Source organism: Gymnoscopelus microlampas, assembly GCF_963454915.1.
Source record: "Gymnoscopelus microlampas genome assembly, chromosome: 13".
Lineage (NCBI taxonomy): Eukaryota > Metazoa > Chordata > Actinopteri > Myctophiformes > Myctophidae > Gymnoscopelus > Gymnoscopelus microlampas.
The window spans coordinates 32,297,597-32,322,772 of record NC_139950.1 but is presented as its reverse complement, the minus strand read 5'-3'; the positions used below and the strand labels follow the sequence as shown (position 1 = coordinate 32,322,772).

Below are 25,176 nucleotides of genomic sequence, written 5' to 3'. Positions count from 1 at the left end.
CTCTCTCTCTCTCTCTCTCTCTCTCTCTCTCTCTCTCTCTCTCTCTCTCTCCCATCCCCTGTCAGTCTGTCTGTCTGTCTGTCTGTCTCTCTCTCTCTCCCTGTCTTTCTGTCTGTCTGTCTCATTCTCCCTCCCCCTCTCTCTCTGTCTGTCTGTCACCCTCCCACCCCCTCTGTCTGTCTGTCTGTCTGTCTGTGTGTGTGTGTGTGTGTGTGTGTGTGTGTGTGTGTGTGTGTGTGTGTGTGTGTGTGTGTGTGCGCGTGCGTGCGTGCGTGCGTGCGTGTCTCTCTGTCTGTCGGTCTCTCTCTCTCTCTCTCTCTCTCTCTCTCTCTCTCTCTCTATCCCTCCCTCTCTGAAAAACTGCTGCTACTTGTGCACAATTTTACATACATGTGAAAAATGTGCGCTACTAATTGTCCCACAGCAGGTATTATACCATTGCAAAACATTGAAATATTGCAGCCATATTTTGTTTCAAAAGTTTATCCTACGCTAAACTTTCCTGCTATAACTATTTCTGACGGCAAATGCACAATTCTTATGGTTTTGTATAGTTGGTTATAAGTTGCAATACTATTTACACATGGCTTAGTGAAATTGAAGTGAAGAAGTGAAGTACACAGACAGGACCTCAATGGAAATAAGCCCTGGGCTTTTTTGGGTTATCCTTTTAGCATCCGTTTGTATAAATCTGTACCACTGTACTTTTTTTTGCAAATGGTAATACAATAATCAATCAAAAGTGAATTGAGAAGTAGAGAGAGAGTGAGTTGGGCAGGCAGAGTTATTGCGGCATCTTCAGTAGCATTTGAAATGGTTGGGTACAAAATGTCAACCTACTAGCATGTGATCATGATCATCATACATCATCGTCACTGTCCCCATGTCTCTCTCATACAGAGGCTATTCATTGTTTACCTCCCTCTCCATCTTCCTATTCTCTGATTTTTATTATACAAATTTGGAAAGCGAGGTTAGTAACACACAAAGTCTGATTTGGTTAATTCCTTGTGTGAAATATGTTTGCATCACCAGTCATTTGCGCATCAACAATGCTCTTATGAAGGCTCATATCCGATACGCGTAAGCGTTCGTTTATTGGTGTGTGTGTGCCAATAAAAAATGTGAGTAGGCCTACTTTGTGCTCCATTGATTTTACATTTTGGATGTGCTACCTTTTTGGATTTTTTGTATTCCTACTTTTTACATGGGGTAAGTAAGCTCTGTAATGTCATGTCATTACGACTACACATGCAGGTTTACAGTCAATTTACATCTGACCTTTAAAGGCAATATGGCATTTAGAATGAGATAGGCTACAAAGTTGAAAAGTGGCAGACCGTGCCAGCAGATCATGTAGAAAGTTCTACAGAGGCCCCTAAAAACACGAGATTCCAAATTTGGTCTGATTGGATGTTTTGTTCATGATATTTTGTAAGAAATAGGCCCCACTCACAAATTTGGGCAATTACAGGTTAAGGTATTGAGTGTTGAAAACCCTGTCATTGTTATCACTTTTCTGCAACAAACAGTGACATTTGTATCATTTGCGGCACCCCCTATTGGTGGAAGTGAAATCACTTTTGGCGCAACATTGTTTAGAGGTTTTAGAGGATTGTACGATCAACAGGTCCAAGATATGCCAAAAAGTTGTCTCTTTTGTGTCAAGAGATTGCAGATTGCAAGACAGTTGCTGAGAGAGCTGTGTATGTGTGTGTGAGTCCAAAGCTAATCTTGCAAACTGCTGTGTGCACAGGCCAAGGAATACACTCCCCAAAACATAAACACACAGAGACTAACACTGAAGCACTGGCGCGTGTGCACGAGACAGCTCATAACATGGCAACATAAATGAAGCGCTTTCCCTGCTTACTATTTGGGTACTTTGGCCGAATGGAAACGCAAAGAAGGAAGATAGTGCCGATACTATAGATACTGTGCAAAAGCTACATTACACAGCCCTGGCCATGACACCAGGCCTGGCAGAGTTCTGTGCTCTGCAAAGCGCCCCCTCTAGTTAATTAATGAGGTCTCCATAAAACCGTCTTTGTTTTGGTAAGTAGCAAAAGTGTATTTTTAGTTTTTACTACAGACGAGAGGCTGCGCAGCATGTGATGCGTGCGCAAAGGCTCGAAAGTCCCATAGCGTTATGGAGAACTCCTTCTAACGCTATGGACCAGAGCTACTGTGTACCCATTTGCATGATGTTTGGACAAAATCTGTTGGAGTACTGTCAAGAAATATGTTTTGTCAAAATCGGCCTCCTGGTGGCACTTTAGCAGGCCTATGTGAAATATTTGGTGCAGAGGTTATTATATGCTCTGGCATCCAGGGAGTGTGTGTGCACAGTTTTGCTGCGATCAAGCCAACGGTGCTGGAGATTAGCTGTCCACAGACAGAATGACACACACACACACACACACACACACACACACACACACACACACACACACACACACACACACACACACACACACACACACACACACACACACACACACACACACACGGCAGGACGGACGGACAGGGTGCAAAACCTATTCTCTCGCCATGCCTTTCGGCCTGGCGGAGACAACAATCTTTGCCAATTCAATAGGGCTTTGCACTGGTGCAGTGCTCTGACGGGTGTCAGAGCACACAGTTTGCATTTTTTCAAATGAGTGCTATAGCGCCGCCCTTTGGCCAATGGTTGTGAGTTTCGTTTCTTGGCCATTTGGCATAGACGGCCCTCTACCATATTGCAGAGTTTCGTAAAAACCGACAAGTTTAGCCAGAACTGCAAAAAGTGGTGGAAGAAGAAGAATAAAACTAACAAAAATAATAGGCATCCTACACACTACTAAATACAGCATTATAGTCCTTGTCACTGTCAGTGGAAATACGTTGCTAGGGAACAGCTTTGGTTCAAGTTCATATCCTGTCAGTTACTGATATTCACTGATAGACACTAACAGGAAATAAACATGGACCAATAGAATGTATGTTGTCAAGTGAGAAAAGGTCTACAGCTATAGGCTATGCCTAAATATAGTATACATAATAATTAGCATATGAAGTAAAAGGACATTCATTTGTATGATTCCCTATGGGATATACTTTAGAGCCATAATTTTCTTTTCTTCTTTTTCTTTCTTTCCTTTTTTTCAAAGTAGGCCTAGTGCCACTTTTTCCTAAATGGTGAATATAATATAATAATAATACACTTTATTCATATAGCACTTTTCAAAAACAGGTTTACAAAGTGCTTCCCATAGGCTACATAAAAACAAGCATGACATTTTAAGGCAATTCAATGACAGAATTAAAAACAAAGGAATGATACAAAACAGGAGGTCAGGGGGTCAAGAATAAAAACAGGTGCAAGTCCATTCAGTGATTTAAAAACAAACAATGTAATTCTAAAATCTGAATGCCAGTTTAGAGAGGCAAGGACAGGGGTAATGCGGTCAATATTTCTGTTTGAAATTAAACAAACTCTTTATATGCTTATTTTGATAGGTGCGTGAAAAGAAATGAAAGGTTATAAAACGTTTCTGGAAATGTAGCGATATTTCATTTATCTATTCATACATTTCAACATAGTATCAATTTCTGCCATGCATTACATAGATAGACCAGTAGCACCACTGTGTGGCACACAACAACCAAAAACCCACCACAGACAAATTCTATCTAGAGACCAACTGAAGTAAAAAGGGGAGGTGCAATGAGTGAGGCAGGATAGTATTAGTTTGTGACTTCTGTTCAACCTTTACCACAGATCCACCTCCTCCTTGAACGACACACAATAGTATATACGGATAAAAGCCACGATGGATGAGGAGGCGGTGGATAGTTATCCTGAATTGAGACATTTCCCTCTGGTGTGGCCCCTTCCAAGGGTTCGATCCCACAGTGACTCATCTGGTTTCCGCTCCAGAATCCTCTGCAGACTCCGAGGTGCAAAGTCAGGTAAGCTATTGCCTATAATATTCATTTATATATATTATATATATATATATATTTATACACATAACACGTAAAGGCTCATGGTATAGGCCAGCAATTTGATCTTTTTGTCATAGTAGGCACCATATTAAACAAAAACAAACTTCCTGCCTCATACTTCTATGCTGTTACATTTGAAATATAAGCTTTTAAAGCACACACCATCTTTCAGATTATTTTCCAAGTGAGATTTAATGTTCATTTTATTAGCTAAACATATCTTATATCTGATATAATAAAATGACCTATTATCCCAAGCTATAAGATATTTGTAGGTTCATCGATAAAAAAAAAAACATCTTATTTCCTGTTCTGTTCTGTTCTGTGTATTTCCTTTTTCTCTCTACCTCTCTTCCTCTCTGTTTATTGTGAGTACATACTGCCATTATACAGCTTTATTTGCTGCTGAGCAAACTAGGCCATATATAAACCACAGTGTGAACAGAGTGGGTTTCACTTCCTCCAGCAATGTCACACCATCACTGTCCCTACCTAAAACCTGAACTAGGCTACATCTTAGTGATTGAAACCACCTTAATCAGCTTTTCAGTGCTTTTGTCTCTCTCACCCAATGCTCTCTGTATCCCTTCAACACCACTGTCACCCAGTGAGAATCACGTCAAAGGCTTACTTATACTGCTAGAATCTTTTACTGACTGCTTTTCCATAAGTCCTTGCTGGTTCCACATGCTGACATAATGTCTTATACAGTAGCAATATGCAAATGACCAGTGTTCCCACTCTTATTTGTCTGAGCGGTTCCCAGCTCTATGTTTATCTTAAATTGCAACAGCAATCTCTCTGTGTTCATATATTGTAATGACGGGAAATGGCCTTGTGGTGGTTTAGATTTTAAGTTGGATAGCTCTCGATGTCTCTGGTCCTAGTCATTACAGTATTTCACCAGCCCCCATACTGAATGGTTGGTTTTAGCTCTTGTTCAGTTCTGCCGTGGAATGGCCTACCTTGGTCTTGATCTGGAAGTGAGCGAGTGCTTAAAGTCAACAGATTTGAATTTTCTTTCACCATTTTCTACCCAATTTAGTCATCAATATCTCATGTACTGCACTGCAGTCCCTGTCCCTGCCAGTCCCCTGACTGCAGGTCTCCTCCGATACACTTGGAGTCACCAGTCAGGCTTTTCACCTGTGAGGAGTATAAAGAGTATATATGTGCTCAGGGGTTCCTGCCATACCCGCCAGATCCTCCCCAGCTGTACGGCTGCCCATATCATCAGGCAGGTGTCACTATAGTGCAGCGACAAGGACATAATCCCTCACCAGTTTAAGTCAAGAGGTATTGAAATAACATCAACCAACATCTGTTGTCTTTCATTTTCATTTTCCCATGATGCCCTCATGGATATTTTCTACTTTTCACACCATTCTCTGTAAACCTTAGAGATAGTTGTGTGTGAAAATCCCGGGAGATCAGGTGGAAATGTGTCACAGCCTGTACACAGAGACAAATGCCTTGTATGTGCAAAGATGGCAATACAAACAATTCTGATCTTCTGATTCTGATCTACAGTACAGATCTATGCAAATGAATGCATCTTGGGGGCAACAATAATCATTTGGGATAGTTGCTCCCATCTCCAGTCCTGTCACTGTGTGTAATCATCTGCATCTTTTCCTCACTCATACTTCTCCCAAAACACTGAAACATCATGCAAAACAATAGCTAGGGATTCATGGAAAGTGTAGTCAAAATAGGAGGAAATGCTCATGGCACTAACATCCCCAAACACCAAGGGAATGTCCTCTGTGTCCTCAATGGTAGCTACAGCTATGCTCCCACATCAGCATAGCACAAAATGTTTTAATGGGTCTGGTCCATGCAGTCAGATTAAATTGACTATAGGCATTGGGCCAATACACACAAACAACCCATCCAAGGCTGTAGTTCTAAAGTGCTCAATTCAGTTAGCTGTGAACGGCAAACATCATTTCATTAATAAAGCACCAGAGGGAGCTAGCTGACCTTTTTCATAATCTAAAGACACTGCACTGCACTTGATTATCATCAAGAACTCTATCTCTCACGCAGGCATGCACGCATATGCGCGCGCACACGCACACGCACACACACACACACACACACACACACACACACACACACACACACACACACACACACACACACACACACACACACACCAGGCATGTAGCATGCAGGTTCTATTATCTTCTTTGAACATTGAAGATAACATTGGCTTTGGAGAGAAGTTGAAGAGAACTCTAAAAAGCAAGCTATGATTCCACACAGCAAATTCCTGAGTGTTAATTTAACTCTCAATGTTTTAAACAAGTCCATTTCTACAGTCAGGGTTACATTAATGCTTAGAACTATGCTGCCTTGCACAGTTCCATAATGGTATGTAATTAAGAGATAGGACATGAGATTGGAATCCTAATGGTCTAAAATTCTAGGGCTCTGATTTAGTCACAAGCACAAGCTGTTGGCACCACCTTCTTTTACAGTAGCATTAAAGAGCATCCAGCTCGACAACGTGCTGCATGTATACATAGTAAAATCCTCAGTGTTAATTTAACTTTGAGAGTGTATAAATATATTACTAAAGTTTTCACTTCTCACAAAGTGATGGGTAAAAAACAAATCGAAAAAGTTCGAAATGATCTGAGAAAAGCCAAAACCAAGGATGAATTGCATACACCAACAATTCAGGTAGATAGGCATATAGGCTACTGTAAAAACAAGACAGGGTCTAATAATGGCGCTTCTCTGTGCAATCTCTATGGAAAGCAAGATATTCTCATGTTGCGAAACGTTATGAGCTTGTAGATTGGCTATTTTTGGCAAAGAGATTTGGTGTAGATGGACAATAATTATACAAAGTGCAGTTGCAACTCAGGTCCGCTTCCCTAAGAATAGAGTACAGTATAAATATATAATAAAAATAAATTAAGTATCACCATACATCACATGCCTGCAAACAGCCAATAATACTACACACAATATTACAGTAACCTCACAAACCTAACAGACATTTTATTTTGACACAGCTGATTTGCCAATAACCATTGTTGTTATGTTTCTGCTGAATGCACTGGACATTGTTAGTTTTCTCAAGTCAATTGATAGTATATATTTCAAACATGTGAGGCTCGAAACGACAAGGCTGATTCAATAACAAATATTTTTCCTTGCTGGTATTATGCCGTCACTTCTGGAGACAGATCTAACATTTTTGTACTTTTAGTTGCAAATTCTGTAAGTTAAGCGTAAAAACTAAAAAACTAAACAAAACGATTTAACCAACTTTTAAAATTCACACTTGGCCAAGATGTCATACTGCTGGTATTGATTTGGCTTTTTTGTCTAAAACCACAAACAAAAATATGTTTTATCTTATGTACCTGTATACAAGATGTAACAATAATAAAGCACAACCTTGAACCGTGAACCTTCAGGGCTGGTTAGGTACTGGCTTAATACTGTAGGTTTGGGGTGGTCTAACATGTCGGTGTCCAGCTGGTCAAATAGTATGTAATATGAGAGACAATCATGACTTTCATAGCCAATATTGCTGCATGTGTGGTCATCGCATTTAATTTTAATAAAACTCTAATTAGCCAAAATTAATTTGTCACGATATTCACAACTTTTACTTAGATTTTAAAAGAGAATCATGAGGTAATTATAATTCAATTCTGATTCAAGTTTAACAGTTTAACAGTTTCTAACAACTGTTTCTGAACTTCAGGTTCAGTTCAGCTTGTGTGTGTGTGTGTGTGTGTGTGTGTGATAAGGATAAGGATAATTCCTTTTAACAGGTTGTTCATGAAAGTCCTTGCGGTCTTGTTTCCAATGAGAACCTGTGAGCAATTAGGGGTTAAGAGTCTTGCTCAGGGACAAATTTCATTTCATCGACACATATGCTGACCTGGCCTGGAATCGAACCTGGGGCAACCAGGGCCTCTGGCTCCCTAGGCGGGCTCACTAACCATTCAGCTATGGCCGCCCCATAGCTGTGTGTGTGTGTGTGTGTGTGTGTGTGTGTGTGTGTGTGTGTGTGTGTGTGTGTGTGTGTGTGTGTGTGTGTGTGTGTGTGTGTGTGTGTGTGTGTGTGTGTGTGTGTGTGTGTGTGTGTGTGTGTGTGTGTGTGTGTGTGTGTGTGTGTGTGTGTGTGTGTGTGTGTGTGTGCAAGTGTGTGCATGACTGTGTGTGCGTGCGTGCGTGCGTGTGTATGTGTGTATGTGCGTGCATACGTGTACGTGTGTGTGTGTGTTCACATACTGGACTTGCATGTGTGTTGTTAAAACACTGTGTTTGGGATAATGTGTAGGTTCATGGGGTCTTCAATGTCCGCTGTGAATAGCTATACTCTGTTGTTGTCCTCCTGACAACAGCTGCTATATTAGTCATGTAATTACACAGGCAGAGGAGAGAGGCAAGAAGAAGAGGAGGAGTAAGGAGAGAGGGTAAAGGAGGTGAACGGATGAGAAGAGGAGGACGGGATGGAAAAAGAAAACTAATGGATAGAAGAAAAGAGATGAGAAGACACGTTGAGAGCAGAAGGTCAGGGAAAGAACAACAGTGGGCGAGGAAGATTAAAGTAGAGCTGCCTGCAACCATCGATTATATTCTTATAATGATTCTATCGAATAACCAAGAAGCACACACACGCACGCGGTTTCAGTGTGTTAAAATGGTGGTTGGTTATGACGTTATGATTACGTTTGGTAGAGGGACTAAATCTGAATGATTATGACCAAAAAATACGTTTTAAATGTATTTTGTGGCTCTTTTGCGGCCAATTAATTCCACCGCACACCCCCTGCGGCCTGCCCCTCTTCCCTCCCAGTTTACCAGTAACTCTGTGCGGTTAATAAATAAGCCTTTTCTTTTAATAATATTTGTTGGAACACCTCGGCAACATACAGGCAGGATGTTATCCCATGTTATTATGTTGCACAGTTTCTAATAATAGTGCTCGCTCAGTTGTATACGCAAGTGGTGTTTGTGTTGGATGCTTCCGAAGGAAATTGAATATGGACTTTGATCTGAGAGACAGGGGCTGAGAGAGAGAAGTAGCCCCTTATCCTATGCACATATGAGAGAGAGAGAGTGAGAGTGAGAGTGTGAGAGAGAGAGAGAGAGAGAGAGAGAGAGAGAGAGAGACATGCATATATCACACAAACCTTTTTTTCTGAAGGTATTTATTAACATAAACCCTTAACCACTTAAAGGAGACACACCATGAATTTAAAAAAAATATTTGATATTTAATATCATATGGTGTATGTCCCTCAAACCATTTTCAAAAGGTTTGAGCCTAAATCAACACTCAGATATACTCATCCCAAGTCAATTCTCTCAGGCTTATAAAGCACTTTCAGCTGCAATACCAAAACGTCCTGTTGGGCAGAGGGGTGCTGTACTGCGGTACTGAGCAATTCTGTCTGTCAAAATACATGGGCAGAAAGTTTCGTGATGTAAGCAAACATGCCATTTCTGAGATGGCCCGTTCAGACACGCCCATTCTGAAAATCTCTGAAATGAGAATGAATGACTGAATGTTAAAAAAAAATATTTTTTGGGGTACAAGAGACACTGCGGAGCCAAAAAAATACCAAAGAAATAAAAACAAGTGAAATTCATGGTGTGTCTCCTTTAAGCTCTGTTTATACTATAAAATCGCAGATCTATTAAAGACCAATCTATAGATCGGTTATTTTATAGTATAAATGTTTTCTGCTATTTTAACCTCAAGAGGAAGAGAGATAATGTTGACCAGACAATCAGCCACATGCCCTTCCCCAGCTCTGCCTGCTAACCATCTGTGACAGATAAAACATAGCAGTGTTGAAGTGTTGAAAGGTATCCTGCACAGATGTGTGTAGCTACTGTAGCTTGTTATTAATCAAGGCATCAACTCTAGAAGAGGAAAGAAGGTGAGAAGGAGGTAGAGAAAGTACTGTAACATTTAAATGGCATAATAGTTGTTAATAGCCATAATAGTCAATAATCGAATGGCTTTGTGGTCATAGTGTCTGTACTGCTCTGTGCAGTTTACTTGACTTTACACTGCCTTAAACACACAACTCACTTTTGCTATATCGTGAACAATCCCGGACGAGCCTCTCTTTGTCACAACCCTTGAGCTGTGACCTGACACTGCTTTACTCATTCTTGCTACAGCATATCAGAAATTAGGTGTTAAATGAGGTAAGATATATAAGGGACAGGAAATTGTTAAAAAAAAGAAAAAAAAAGTATTGCACAGTATGTGCACACAGTATGTGCACAAAGTGTGTGTGTGTGTGTGTGTGTGTGTGTGTGTGTGTGTGTGTGTGTGTGTGTGTGTGTGTGTGTGTGTGTGTGTGTGTGTGTGTGTGTGTGTGTGTGTGTGTCTGTGTGTGTGTGTGTGTGTGTGTGTGTGTGTGTGTGTGTGTGTGTGTGTGTGTGTGTGTGTGTGTGTGTGTGTGTGTGTGTGTGTGTGTGTGTGTGTGTGTGTGTGTTTGCTTATGCTTAACAGCTGATAGAACATTGAGCACAGATTCTGACTCATCCTGACCTGCACAATGTTGCTACTTCTAGTATGAAGCCTTGTATAGCATATAGATGACTCACTTTGTATGGAGTGGCTCCCCCTCAGACCACTTGAGGGATCTGTGATTGTTATCTCTCTACTGACAGCAATGCATGACCGGGTATCGTAATCACTCATCTGTATCTGTTGGTGTATCTGTGAATGTGAACAAAATAACTTGATCAGTAGGCTAACCCAAAGAGATGATTTATGTTTGGGTTGAAAAGGTCAAAGATCAAAGGCTGCAAGGTCAAAATGGCATAATCGGTCATATCTCAGGAACGGAGAGACATACAGTAGAACAAGACAAGTTGGTGCGATTTGTTTGTGTCTAAAATAGAGAGAAAGAATGAGAGAGCTGTAAAACCTGTCTCTGTGTGTGCTGTCTGTCCGTCTGTCTGTCTGTCTGTCTGTCTGTCTGTCTGTCTGTGAGTTTGTGTCCATGTACATATGTTGCTATCAATATATCTGCAATTTCTTACACTTGCATATACAAGCATAACTACACACGGGGGCGTGCAGACACACACACACACACACACACACACACACACACACACACACACACACACACAGACACACACACACACACACACGCGTAAGCGTATACATGATGATGTGATGCCCCCAGCCGTCCCCCTTACTTTCCCTCTTTCTCTCCGTCTATCTCTCCCTCCTTCACACTGACTCCCCATCTATCTCTTCTCCTCTGCCTAGTTTGTCTCTGTGAGGCAGATGACTGACCCACCTACGTCACAAAAGGAGCTTGCCACAGGAGGGGGAGAGCAAATGAAAGCGAGAGAGAGAGAGAGAAAGAGGGGGGGGGGGGGGGGGTGGAAACAAATATTAACTTTTAATGGAGAGAGGGTTGCACGGGGGATAAGAGGTAGATGGAGAGATGGGGGTGAGATGGGAGGGTTGGTGGGAGACGCAGAGGGAGGGAGGGAGAGAGACAGGGAACGATGGGGAGAGACCGTGCGAGAGGGAGGGAAACGAGAGAGAGAGGGAGAGTGACGAGACAGTGAGAAGGTGGAGAAGGAGGGAGGGAGGTTGAGAGTGTCGGGAAAAGGGACGGATCAGCTCACATTGCTGACAGTTTTCTCAGGGTCCAGCCATGGAACATACTGGTGAGTTTTTCGTTTATATCATGTCTCTCTCTCTCTATCTCTCTCTCTCTCTCTCTCTCTCTCTCTCTCTCTCCTCTGTCAGTATCTACTTGTGGTTCTGTGTTAGTTTAACAGAAGCTACAACACAGACAGTGACAGAGACATTATTTACACTTGCTTCCCTTTTGCCTTGTGGGTCCCTGTATGTGTGTTTAACTGGCTCTGTGTTGTGATGTGGTTCATGGGTGCTTTTTACAGTAGCTAAACATGGAAAACATACACATCTTTACTGTGCTATCAATCAGAATAGTGATCATATAGGGACTTTTGTCTCTCTTACCATTAGAGACCCCCTTGTTTTTGGCTTGCAGGTCCATGGCGCAAGCTTAGTCTATGTCCTTGTACTTTGTAAATCGCACTGGAGCCTAAATTGTAAACTGAGTAAAGATTAGTTGTGTCAAGGCCAATCTGAAAACGAAACAGCACTTTAAATATTATAATATGAAAGCCCTGCATGTCACTTGCCTTTAACCACTTGCAAAATAAAGGCTTATTATGAATGTATCTTTTGCCAAGCTTGTATTTGGTTGGTACAGATACATTGAATGTGTTTTTGTTTATCAAGATAATCTCTGGTTGTGAAATGACAGCCTGGATCTGGTTTGTCTAGTTTTCATCTAGCTTCATAATAATAAAAAAAAAGAAACAAACATAATGCATACAGTCACAAATGTGAAATGACATTGGAAGATAGAAACCATTAGATACAGTAGTATATTATATAGTAGAACTATAACAATGGTTAATGAAGGCTTTTTAATATCACCTTTCAGGCTTCTCATGCAGTATATTACAAGCTCTGGTTTAGCTGATCACACTTTTATTAAAAGATATACTGGCAGCGGTTCTGGAGTGGTGACGAGCCTGCTTAACTCGAACGCATTTATGGGTTGTGTAAGTCTGCCCACAGTTACATTAAGGCATATGAGCATCCGGTGAATGACTAAGCATCAATTGGCAAACATATACAGTCCATAAAAATAATAATAATGATAATAATAGTAATAATAATAGTAATAATAATAATAACACATTTCATTTGTAAAGCACTTCATATTTGACACAAATCACAAAGTACTAATTGCATAAAAGTAAAAATAATAATAATAATATTAACAATAAAGACAACCTGCAACTCTTGTCTGATGCTCCAACATTTATTTATGACAGTGACGAATTTAATGGGATCTTCCTCAGTCCACACACACACACACACACACACACACACACACACACACACACACACACACACACACACACACACACACACACACACACACACACACACACACACACACACACACACACACACACACACACACACACACACACACACACACACACACACACACACACACACACACACGCACACACACACACATAGACTGTCACTTGTCTCATGCAGGCCAGGCTTGCAGCCATTTTGGACGTACCAGCCCAAGTGACCACATTATACTGTACACTATAGCTAATTCCTACTCTAAACTTTGTTTGTTTGTCACACTGAGCCAGAGCAGTGGCGCTAGCGGGCACACCGGCTATATTTGGCCTGTGTTATCTGATCTAGTTTAATTATGGTCAGTTTGTGGCCGTTGTCATAACATGTCACTGTGTTTATTAGGCCATAGCTGCAGATTGGTGAGGGGTAGTAAAGCAGCTCACAAATCACTGTACGACTCCCTGTTTAGATTCTGACAGGACAGGTTGTTTTGAATCAGGTTTTACAATAGAAGACACATTGAACTCAGGATGGATGGATGGATGGATGCTTGGAAGCCATTGACTTTCATGCATAATTGAACATACATTTTACGGTTATTTTTCCCCATTAGTGTTTTAGTCTATCAAATTGGCTTTACAGAAATAAACTCTTTCCCTTGACCCCCGGGCAGCGCGCACGTGCGTGTGTGTGTGTGTGTGTGTGTGTGTGTGCGTGCGCGTGCGCTTGTGCGTGTGCGTGCGTGTGTGTGTTGCATATGGTTATTCAACCAAAGTGATTCATCATTGCACGCTAGAATCTAAGCTCTGTTTACATGCAGGTTTGTTATAATGCTGACATTCTCCTACAATATAGGGATTCCCTATATTGTAAAATAATACATTTTTAAGGGGGGACGGGACGGTCAGCTGAGACTGTGATTAGCTGAGACTGTGATTGGCTGAGATACAACCAGCCTCTGTTTTATTAGGACCTTTTAAAAAAAAGTTTGCAAAAAATCCATTACAGCTGGACATTAAGGATTTGAAAACATTCAGAGTACATTTATTTCTCATGACTTTATAAAGTGCCACCAATGGACACTTTTCACAACAGCCATTTTGACTGGTAAACGCAGCTGAAGGTAATAACATATTGAGTGTCTTTCATTGATGTTTCTGTAAACACATGCGGTCAAAAGGTGCATGCACATCCGTAAGATGGCTATTTTTACGAGTGCTAGATCAGAAAAAATACTAATGTAGAGAGAGAGAAGGTCTGCACACCGTCTTAATGCTCCCAGAAAAATAAATGTATTTATGCAATGGTAAAATAAATATATTTTTCTGGGAGCATTAAGATGGTGTGCAGACCTTCTCTCGCTCTTCATTTCTGTAAACACACCCATAATTAATGTTATACCTTCAGCTTTGTTTAGGCGTCAAAATGGCTGCTGTGAAAAGTGTCTATACAGATCTAAAGTGTTTCCACTCCTGTTCAGTTGCATCTTATCTCCTTTAAAATAAAAGTGCTGCACTGACAATTCCAAATACAGCTTATTTCATTTTGCGATGAGGCTTTCACCTGATAGAGCATCACATTTCCTATTTGACAGGTGTATGTAGCAACTGTATTAATACAGTATCTGTACTGCATGCCAGGTGCTGTACATGTTGTAAGTCAGTGAGAGGCAAATATCCTCATGTTAAGGTATTGGGTGTAACAAGCATCTAAAGATGTAGGGAATGTGTTGCATTATCATCTGGTCTGTCTTAGTTTTGACTGTTAAATCTACAGTATGTCCTGCTTGCATATGGTCGATATTTTTTTTAATAAAAGGTTAACTTGTATTGAGGTGCTCAAAGACAGCAAAATATAAGTGTGTCAACTAAAATGCATCAAAAAGAACCTTTGAACCTTTGAGCAGCGATCACGTACTGTACAAACATTTGCCAGCGGGAGACGGCTGGATGGGTGCCAAAGTAGCTATCATCATAATCATCATCAGCATCATAAAAACCAATGGCGCTTGCAGTGTGGTTTAAAACCAATGCGCATGTTGAATCTCCACAGCAATAATAATATGACTAATTGCAGTGTGGCATATCTGAGAAAACAGGACGGACAGACTAGCTTGTAGGCTGTTGCAACAGAGGGATAGATGATTTTGTCGTCTGCACTTTTATGACCTTATATAGCTACAAAGTTAACAATTATTGTGAAAAACAAAATGCAGCTCTGCGATGTGGTTACTTGCCTATTCTTACATAAATCTAAACTTTACACACACACACACACGCACACGCACACGCACACACACACACACACACACACACACACACACACACACACACACACACACACACACACACACACACATCCTTGTCCTTGAAGATAGCACACATGCAGTGTGCTATCTAAGGTTGCTGCTCTGTTCTGCCACTGGCCACATTATATTCCCTTAACCTAGCTTTACTCCATCTCTGTCTGTCTCGCTGTCTCTCCCTGGCTGGCTGGCTGGCTGGCTGGCTGGCTGGCAGGATGTCAGCTATTGATTCATACTGGCAACATTTTAGCGGTGATGGCTGCTTATAATGGCAGTACCAAATAGAAGACAACAAACAGGAGATCGGGTTTCAGGCGAACAGGCTCGCATAGCAACAGGAAGAGAAATGACAGCTCCTGCTACATCATCACAGCAATGCATGACTACATAGTCATATACCACACAGACGGGTGGATAGACAGATGAGGACAAATGCATACTTATCATCGCTGTTTGAAAAGGTTTGCCTATAACGACATTTTATAACGACACATTCCAGGTTGAAAGTGGTTACGTATGTCTGTGGGTTTTGAGACTTGAGACTACATAAAAACTACATTGGATCCATTGGAACACTTTTTTCCATTTCCTGAAAAGTAACCGTTTTAGAAACACTGTACATGGATTTTTGCCCGGCAGTGATGTATGTATGTAGACGTATTTATGTATGTGGACTCTACATAATGTACTTTATATGGATGGATGGATGGATGGATGGATAATGCATGTATCAGGTTGTACCATCAGGTTATATTGTTGTACTGTCAGCATTCCCTATGGGAAGTTTAAGTAGACATTAAAAGTCTTTCTGAATATTGATCCTGGATTGCTATCTGTAGCAAACGCCATGCATTACAACAAATGTCCTTGTGTTGTGGCGGTTACATCATATTTTATTCAAATCGAGGCCAAAGCCTATTGATATTAGGAAACATCAATTGCAATCACATTCTTAAATGTTCTGCACAATTTACATTTTAGTTTAAAACCCATTTAGACCTGGAACACCTATATGTTGTTACACCTTTCAAGCCGGGAACACCTCTGTGTCACATTAGCTGTTGATATATATATATATAGCAACATAATTTGTTTTTAATTTTTGGAATAAGATTTTTTTTTTTTTTTTAGGATCGGCCACAGGTCTAAATGAGATTCCAATGGCCTATAATATACTAACTTTGCCAGTTTACAGAGGTCTCCATGAGTGAAGTTAGTCTGATAAAAATGACTATAGTTAATGTAATCAGGCCATATAAGTGCACTTCTTCTTGTCTCCATTCGATTTGGCTTGCATAAAAGAGCCTGTTCATTCCCTGAGTCACACTTCAATGTTGTGACAGTTTGTCTGGACTAAGTAAGTAGGGAGCCACCCAGTTCCTGTCCTAGGGCTGATGGTAACACTTGTAATGTCACATAAACACAGCTTTTATATTTGGGACATTATTTCTGTGTGCAAAAGAAAAACTGCATAGGACATTTCTAAAAACTTACTTACAGTAATTGCATGAAATTATGCAGGTTTACAAGTCAATGTCAAAGTGTTTGCAGTGTAATTGTTTGCTTGTAGTCGGTTTTTCAGGCACCTCACAGCAAAGTACAATCCAATTCAAATGCCACACCTCCCTTATGAATAACAGTATGCTATGGTGATATAGGTGACATTTTGTCAACTATGTCAAAATGATTTACTAGACAGCGTTGGGTGTAACACATTAAAGTACATAAGTAACACATTATGTAAGCATATTACTTTCATGAGTAATGAAGTAATATAACACAATTATTTTATAAACTGGGTAAAATTATTACAGTAACTATGTCAATTAACATATTACATTCAGAAACTCTGTTATCTATTGTTTATTAAGCTGCCAACAGCCACAATAATGACAATGCATTGTGGTACCATGTGTACAGGGTGCCGCAGATTTGGTTGTGTTTCATCATAGAAATGTGTCTGATAGAATAGCATTTTAATAACAACAGTAACATTATTGTGGCATTCTCTATTCTATTCTATTCTACCTACTCCATTTTGTATAATTTCTAGTCCATTTATCTCCCCAAATTTTGGTCAGTATACCATGTCTGTCCCATGGGTACCCATCCCTACTGTTTGGTCTGGGGAGTGCGTAGACAACCACACGTCTATTCCAAAACACACATGGGGGGGGGGGGGGGGGGGGGGGGGACGACACACACGCCATCACTCCTCCTGGTACCACCCTTGCTGAACAGGCAACAGGCACCCTGACTAACCAGTAGGAGTCACTAATGCAGCATCAGTGTTAGGTGGGGCATCAGCATCGAACCCGTCTCCACAGTACGAACTTTACCCCTGCGCCACCCGGATGCCCCACGTAACATTTTGAATTTAAAGTAATAGCTACTATGTAATACACGTCACGTAGCATGAAGTGTATTAATACTGTTCATTATCAAGGGACACACACCACCTTCAACGCACACAGACCCCCCCCCCCCCACACACACACACACACACACACACACACACACACACACACACACACACACACACACACACACACACACACACACACACACAGTTTATGTATATTCTGTGAACTTTGTATGAGAATGCTTTAGGAGACTTTGCCCCCCTCAACATACAACTGAGGTTAATAAATAAATCAAGGCGAAGAGGAGGAAGGACTAAAAAGCTGCACTTAAACAATTATTAGCCCCTTGTTCTGCTGAGACCACTGCTTAATATTTGATGAATGTCTTCCTCTTCCCTGGTCATTCTCATCCGCTGCCTCCCCCTTTGGCTCTCCTGTCAATAAGGTCACAGTCAGAAAAAGAGGACTGGTTTTCCCAAACATAACACCTTTACATTTACTTAGGACTGTCCTTCCCAACATACACACACAATTAACATTTAACCACTGAACCACTGAAGCCCTACTTCGTTGACCGCTGGGCTCTATCCTTGGCCCTTTCCTTTATTCCCTCTACACAAAATCTCTGAATGTATCGGCACATATTCACCTATATGACATGCCTAGAATAGCGATGCCAGGATTCACATGTGACATGCTGTGAGCTATTTTTGGAAATGTTTAGAATGTTCTTGGCTATAATGACATGTAGATCTGCTATTTTCTGTTTCCCAAAATAGTGACACACGGTTTAAATTGAATTGATCCAAAGCACCCAGCTGATCCTTGTGATTACATCAGAAATCACCAAAGAGCAATTACTGAATGTTTAGGATGCTGGTTGAAAGCCAGGGTGGTTAGGAATCAGTTTGTGATCAGACATTTCCCGGTTTAACAGCCTGGCTCTTAAAATCTGTGTTGAGGTGAGCGAAACTGCTCTTGGGTCTCTGTATAAATAATAATATCAAAATGATTTTGATATTTGTTTGAAAGGAATAGAAATGTAGAACTAATCCTAATTTATCTTGGTCTGGCAAGTACGAGAGCAGATGTTGGGATGATTTTCTTTAAAGATGTTTTTGTTTTAGCTAACTTTCCCAAAAGCATGGGAACAAACTATCTTATACTCCTAAACATGGCAAATATGTCTGATTATGTATCGTGCATGTGCAGGCCCAGTGTACATGGATGGTCATGTGATATGTGTTTTCAGGCGAGTAAAGATGGAGATTATTCCTGAAAAGGTGCTAAGACTGAAGATGGGTTTCATTTTAAAGAACCTTTTCACAAAAAAAACATCTGGAATAATAAGATGTAAGAGTTTTCACAACAAACAGGGTCAGCACTCAGCAGTGTTTTGAAAGCTCTTTGTTTTAGGAGTTCAGAAATGCTGGAGTGCTAAGGATTCTAGCTGCAAACATAGCAAAAGTTATGTTTCAACACAAAAATGTGTAGATGTCGCAAGCTAGAGAGTGGACTGGAGGACAATTTAAACACAAGAAGATGCAAGATATGCCTGCATGACTTAGTATTTCCCATATATCCCTTGTCACTGCTAACTCGACCTCCGTTGGTCCTTGGGAGAGCATAGACAACCATGTATCTCCTCCAATAAGTGCAGTGGTGTGTTCTAGGTTTTTTCAGAGGGCACACACACACACACACACACACACACACACACACACACACACACACACACACACACACACACACACACACACACACACACACACACACACACACACACACACACACACACGCATGCACACTTCAGCTGACTCCCACACTGAGACTTGTGGCCAACAGGCTGATATATTCGGCTCTGTTAAGGCCAACACAGTATTATCAAATCCCTCGGGTGAAGTGGTTTTAGCTCAGAGCCAATAATATTAAATTATCCTAATCAATATGCATTTAAAGGTCTTGCCACCCATTTCCTAACAGATGTACTACTAATTCTCTCCTGCTGTAGGCCTAGTTCACCAAAAGGTTTGAGAACCACGCACTGTTCTAAACCATGCCTATACTCAACATGATCCCTTGCTCCTCCTAGCTTTATGTCACGTGCACGCACACGCACACGCACGCACACGCACACGCACACGCACACGCACACACACACACACACACACACACACACACACACACACACACACACACACACACACACACACACGGTTTCCACTGCTCAGTAAAAAGGTCTTCTTCAGGAAGGTCCAGTTTAACTACAGAATGACATTTATCACATGATGATGATAATATGCCATTTACAGTAATCAATTATTTTGCATTTTCGCTCCATGTCCCGTCTCCACCGTCTTGCTACCTGCACACTCTGGTGGAGTGTGCATATGGCTATTCAAAAATTCACCAGTGTAGAGAAACAAGCAACCAGGTCTACAAAAACGAGCCCTAAAGAAGGCTATTTTTGAGTATTTCCTGAAAATGCTATTTTCTTACACAAATCTTGTTGAAAATGGGGTAAGTTTATACAGTTGGAGGGGGTACAGCAAGCTATATGTCACATTGCGTCGTTATATACGTGTACAGGGTATAAAGCTTTTTGAGACAAATAGCAGCAATCTTTTGCAGTCACTTTGGGACAAACAGCAGCATTTTCTCTCAAAACTATTTAAATAGTATACAAAAGAAGCCTCAGATTTAAAATGCGTTTAAAGGTAGCAGCTCTGTTTATATGTGCAGTAGGTCTAGAGGTCTATTCGGGACACTCGATGATTAGTAGTCCATTACCTTCTTTTATCGCAACAGTTCACAATTCTTGCTACTGTGTTCGCACATTGTTGTATTTCGCCCAGTCGTTTTTTGTCGTTGGTCAAGTTTTGGTGTATGTAATCTGTGGGAAGTATGTGTCTCTGATGTCTTGGTATAGTGGGCAGGTGGTTAGAAAGTGTAGCTCTGTTTCCACCACATTTTGGGTGCAGTGCGTGCATAGTCTGTCTTCCCTTGGGAGCGGGGTCTGTCTGTGGGGGCCTTTCTCTATTGCAAGGCTGTGTTCACTGAGTCTGTACCTAGTCAAGGCTTTCCTAAGTTTTGGGTCGTTCACCGTGCTCAGGTATTCTGCCAATGTATATTCTCTTTTTAGTTCTAGATAGCATTCGATTTTGCTTTGGTTTTGCGTTGTCTCAGTTTCCTGTATGTCAGGTAGCTTTCTTTTTGTTTTCTTATAATCTGGTTAAGTCCAATGGGTTTTCCGTCTGTTACTTGTGCTTGCGTTTGTGCACAACTCACTTGAGTTATGGCACTTTTTTGTTTTTGTCGCATTCCTAAGCCAATAATTTGATGACGGGTCAGTAGGAGACTTAGGCAATTGGCACTGGGTTACAAAAAATGGGTTACAAAAAATGTGGGATAAAAATGATATGGCTTCATGAGGTGTGTAACTCTACACCTGTGCCACCCGGATGACCCGTGATTGTGCAGCCTTTATTGTGACCTTTCTTTGACCTTTTCCTTCCAAAAGACTTCTCTTCAGGGCAGTCCACTGAGCACTCCCGCCAAGTTTCAAGAAAATCTGCCCATTCGTTCTCAAGTAAAACATTTTTTTCACAGACACATGCAGACAGGAGCAATTACCCTGCCACGCACCGCTGCATGCAGGGTAATAATATATTATGCAGGCTGTACATCCCGTCCTAACAGCATTTTCTGTTGTCCCTTTAGTTTTACATGTGTGGAGGGAGCATCCAACAAAGTCAATATGCTGCGCTGGTGCATCACATCAATGAGATTACTGGCCTGTCTATGCTGCTAATACACTCTGCTCTGCTAACTGCTATAAGTATTCCTGTCCTCCATGCCCATTCCTTCATCTTCTGCACTGAAGCCCTTCCTGTTTCAGTCAAGCAATTCCTTCAGACTGTGGCTATGCTTTGCTAACTATAATAAGATGGGCTTGTAAAGCCCAATGCAGGCTACTGCATACTTTACCGTGTCGCTCGCTGAAAATAATTGAAAATCAATCATGGTCGGAAATCACGCTTAAGCTTGTTTAATTGCTACTGGTGTAGTGGTTAAGATGCCAGCCTCTGGAGCCACACATAACATGCTGGTCTGTAACAGTGCTTTTCAATTTTGTCTTTAATCACGTATCCAACAGCAGGTGGCAGTATTGATCTAAATGGAAAATCATTTCACCTCTGAGGGTATATGGCACTTGCCAAGTGTGTGTGTGTGTGTGTGTGTGTGTGTGTGTGTGTGTGTGTGTGTGTGTGTGTGTGTGTGTGTGTGTGTGTGTGTGTGTGTGTGTGTGTGTGTGTGTGTGTGTGTGTGTGTACTCGCAAGCTTGTACATGTGCGTGCATGTGAGTGCGTTTGCTTGCGTGTGGCTACGGCTCAGTCAATCTCAGCTCTGCAGGGTATCAACCAACACTGACTCACTGTGACAGTGGATAATAAAACACACACACACACACACACACACACACACACACACACACACACACACACACACACACACACACACACACACACACTTCAGCTGATTCCCACACTGAGACTTGTGGCCGACAGGCTGATAAATTTGGCTCTGTTAGGGCAGACACGGTATTATCAAACCCCTCGGGTGAAGTGGTTTTAGCTCAGAGCCAGTAATATTAAATGATCCTAATCAATATGCATTTAAAGGTCTTGCCACCCATTTCCTAACAGATGTACTACTAATTACTCACCTGCTGTAGGCCTACTTCACCTATGGCCTCTGTTCACAGGCTGCAAGACTCCTCGTTCATTTAATTCCCTGTATGGATGTAAATGACATTCCATTTGCTTTCTTGACCTACAGTAGTAAATTGTAAAGCACTCATACCAATTTATAGACATTATTTTACTATTTAATGTAATATTATTATGAAATTATTTTTGAAAGTTGAGTGTGTTGCGTGTTTGGTAGCCTATATAGAATGATTCATATTCTTCTAAACCAGTGCTTCTCAAAGTGAGGTTCAGGGACCCTCAGCCGGGTTCGTTGAGGGAGTTCCAAATGCACCCTTTGGTCTTTAACTCTGAGAGTGTGCAAATGGAACAAATGGGCCCTGGTCCATTTACACTCAGAGTAATGGGGGTCCTTGAAATAAAAAGGTTTGAGAACCACTGTTCTAAACCAGCCAGGCCTACTCAACATGATCCCTTGCTCCTCTACCTTTATATTATGAATACTATAATTATTATTATCATTGAAATAAAATAAAAATGTCAAGATAAAAACGCGTTAGCGACAGTCTTACACAAAATGAGGTTGAATCTACTAGGCGCAGGATGAAGGTCCTCTCCACCCCTCTGACCCCAGCAGCGCCTCTAATCTGCATAGAGGAATGACAAGTATTCTTCAGCCACACACACGCACACGCACACACACACACACACACACACACACACACACACACACACACACACACACACACACACACACACACAGTGGTGGACAAAGTACTCACATTCTTTACTTAAGTAAAAGTATCAATACTGCCATGTAGAAATACTGTTAACAACTCAGTAAAAGTCAGGAGTTCAGAATTTACTTTGGTAAAAGACGTACAACATTATTGGTATCAAAATGTACTTGAAGCACCAAAAGTAGACAGTACTCATTATGCAGAATGTGTCTGAAGTGGTTAATGTATGTTTTGTAATACAGTAGTAACTAAAGTGTTCAAATAATGATAGTGGGGTAAAAGGACAATATTTGCCTATGAGATGTGGTTGAGTAGAAGTAAAAGTACTGATAATTGGAAATACTCCAGTAAAGTAAATACCTCAAAATTGTACTTAAGTATACAGTACTTGAGTAAATGTACTTAGTTACTTTACACCACTGCACGCACGCACACACACACACACACACACACACACACACACACACACACACACACACACGAGGGAGGGTGGGGGGAAGTGACTGCGTAGTAGCAGCAGCAGCAGCGACCCAGGCCAGTGAACTAAGTTTCCAACAACTCCGCCAGACTTGAGCAACGGTCCAACCAACCCATCAACGGCCTGAAGAAAGAACTTTGGAAATGAACCGCCGGGCGCGGCGATGGCGAGGACTTCTTCGCGGTGATAGAACGGCGTGATTGTGGGTTTGGGTGACGGTCGTCGGCCCCGCCGGTCCGTCCGGTCCGGTCCGGTCCGCCGGAGAACGACAGTATGGGCCAGACAGCCGTGTCTGCCGTGTCTCAACAGACTGCCAGCGGTGAGTGCTGTCTGTCGGTCTGCCTGTCTGTCCGTCCGTCGCTCGCACGCATTCCGCTATCTTTATTCAGGAAGTCTAGTCTTTTCTCTACCATCCATCCACACAAATTAGGCACAATCTACTCTCCATTGAGAGAGAAACGAGTGCACATACCGAACATTTGGCGACTTTTATGCGTCCTAACTAACATGATGTTGCATCAATGAACTTAATCACTTTTAAACCTTCCAGGCTTGGTTCTATAAGGACCTGAGTTGGCTTTGTACTTGGACCGCTTTTTTTCGAATACTAAAACACTCGCCCCAAAACACAGTCGCCCCGGGGCAAATCCGGCGGTATTCACCTGGTATTCCTAAACCTCAGTAAACCATGCCTAAAAAACAAACCTAACCTTATTCCTAAACGTAACCTCAGTAAAACGGTGCCAAAGACCGAACCGTATTCCTAAACCTAACCTCAGTAAAAGTATGGCTACCCCTAAAGTTATTTCTAAACGTATCCTATTAAACAAATACAAGAACCGCTGGTCCGCGAAAAAAAAATGGGGACGAGCGTGTTTTGGGGTGAGCCTTCCGGTTATCCTTTCTTCGCCACAAAAAGCAGCTCTACAAGCTCACAGTGAGCTTGTACGTCTGCTATTTTGGCTAATGTTCCCCCCAGGCCAGAATATGGAAGCTGGGGTTCAACCAAGCAACAGAAGCAACCGTCATGATGACGTGACTGAGTATTGTTTTGCGAATCTACATAAACATAATAACGGTCCGGATGATAGGCTTTGATGTAGAGGGCTTTATTAGAAGTCGTTTAAGCCCAGTGAAAGGCTGAACAAAGTAGACTACTGTGCGAGATGAAGTGTTACATAATAACATAATAACAGTTGTTTAGATCAGCAGTTCTCATACTTGTTTGTGTCAAGGACCCCCAAATTGTTATGTATTTGGCTGCGAACTAGTAGCTGAAAATGTTTTGTGCCAGGGACCCCCAAAAGCAAAGATTTGTGTTAAAAATGTTCGATAAAAAAAAATATGCAAAGATTTGCACAAATCTTCAAGATTTTTCAAAAATAGCAAATCTAGAAGATCACGAAGTGACTCCCTATGAGCTTGTATATCTGCTATTTTTGAATAGGCAAAGTATAAAATAGGGTTAAAGTGGTTAAAATGTTTGTGACGCTGTATTAACTCATTTTGCTGGGGAGCCCCTGGTACCCCTCTAAGGACCCCTGGGGGTGCCCAGACCCCTCTTTGTGAACCAATGGTTTAGGAACCGGTAGCTACATTGTTGTTGCTGAAAAGTACTGTTGTAGCCCCTGCAATGTTTCACTTGATTTTGAG

General features: G+C 41.4%; 1 protein-coding gene across 2 annotated transcripts in view; it reads left to right on the top strand.

Moving 5' to 3' along the window:
- The first annotated feature begins 3,771 nt into the window (after nucleotides 1–3,771).
- phactr2 (phosphatase and actin regulator 2) overlaps nucleotides 3,772–25,176 on the top strand; it is a 51,511-nt gene continuing 30,106 nt past the window's right edge. The window contains exon 1 of one of the 2 annotated variants that reach the window (XM_084076857.1): nucleotides 3,772–3,951. In XM_084076857.1, the coding sequence (XP_083932983.1) occupies nucleotides 3,813–3,951 (139 nt within the window). In that variant the 5' untranslated portion in view covers nucleotides 3,772–3,812. Of the gene's footprint in view, nucleotides 3,952–23,544; nucleotides 23,843–25,176 lie in introns of those variants that run through there. The other variant, XM_084076858.1, reaches the window with a different exon arrangement.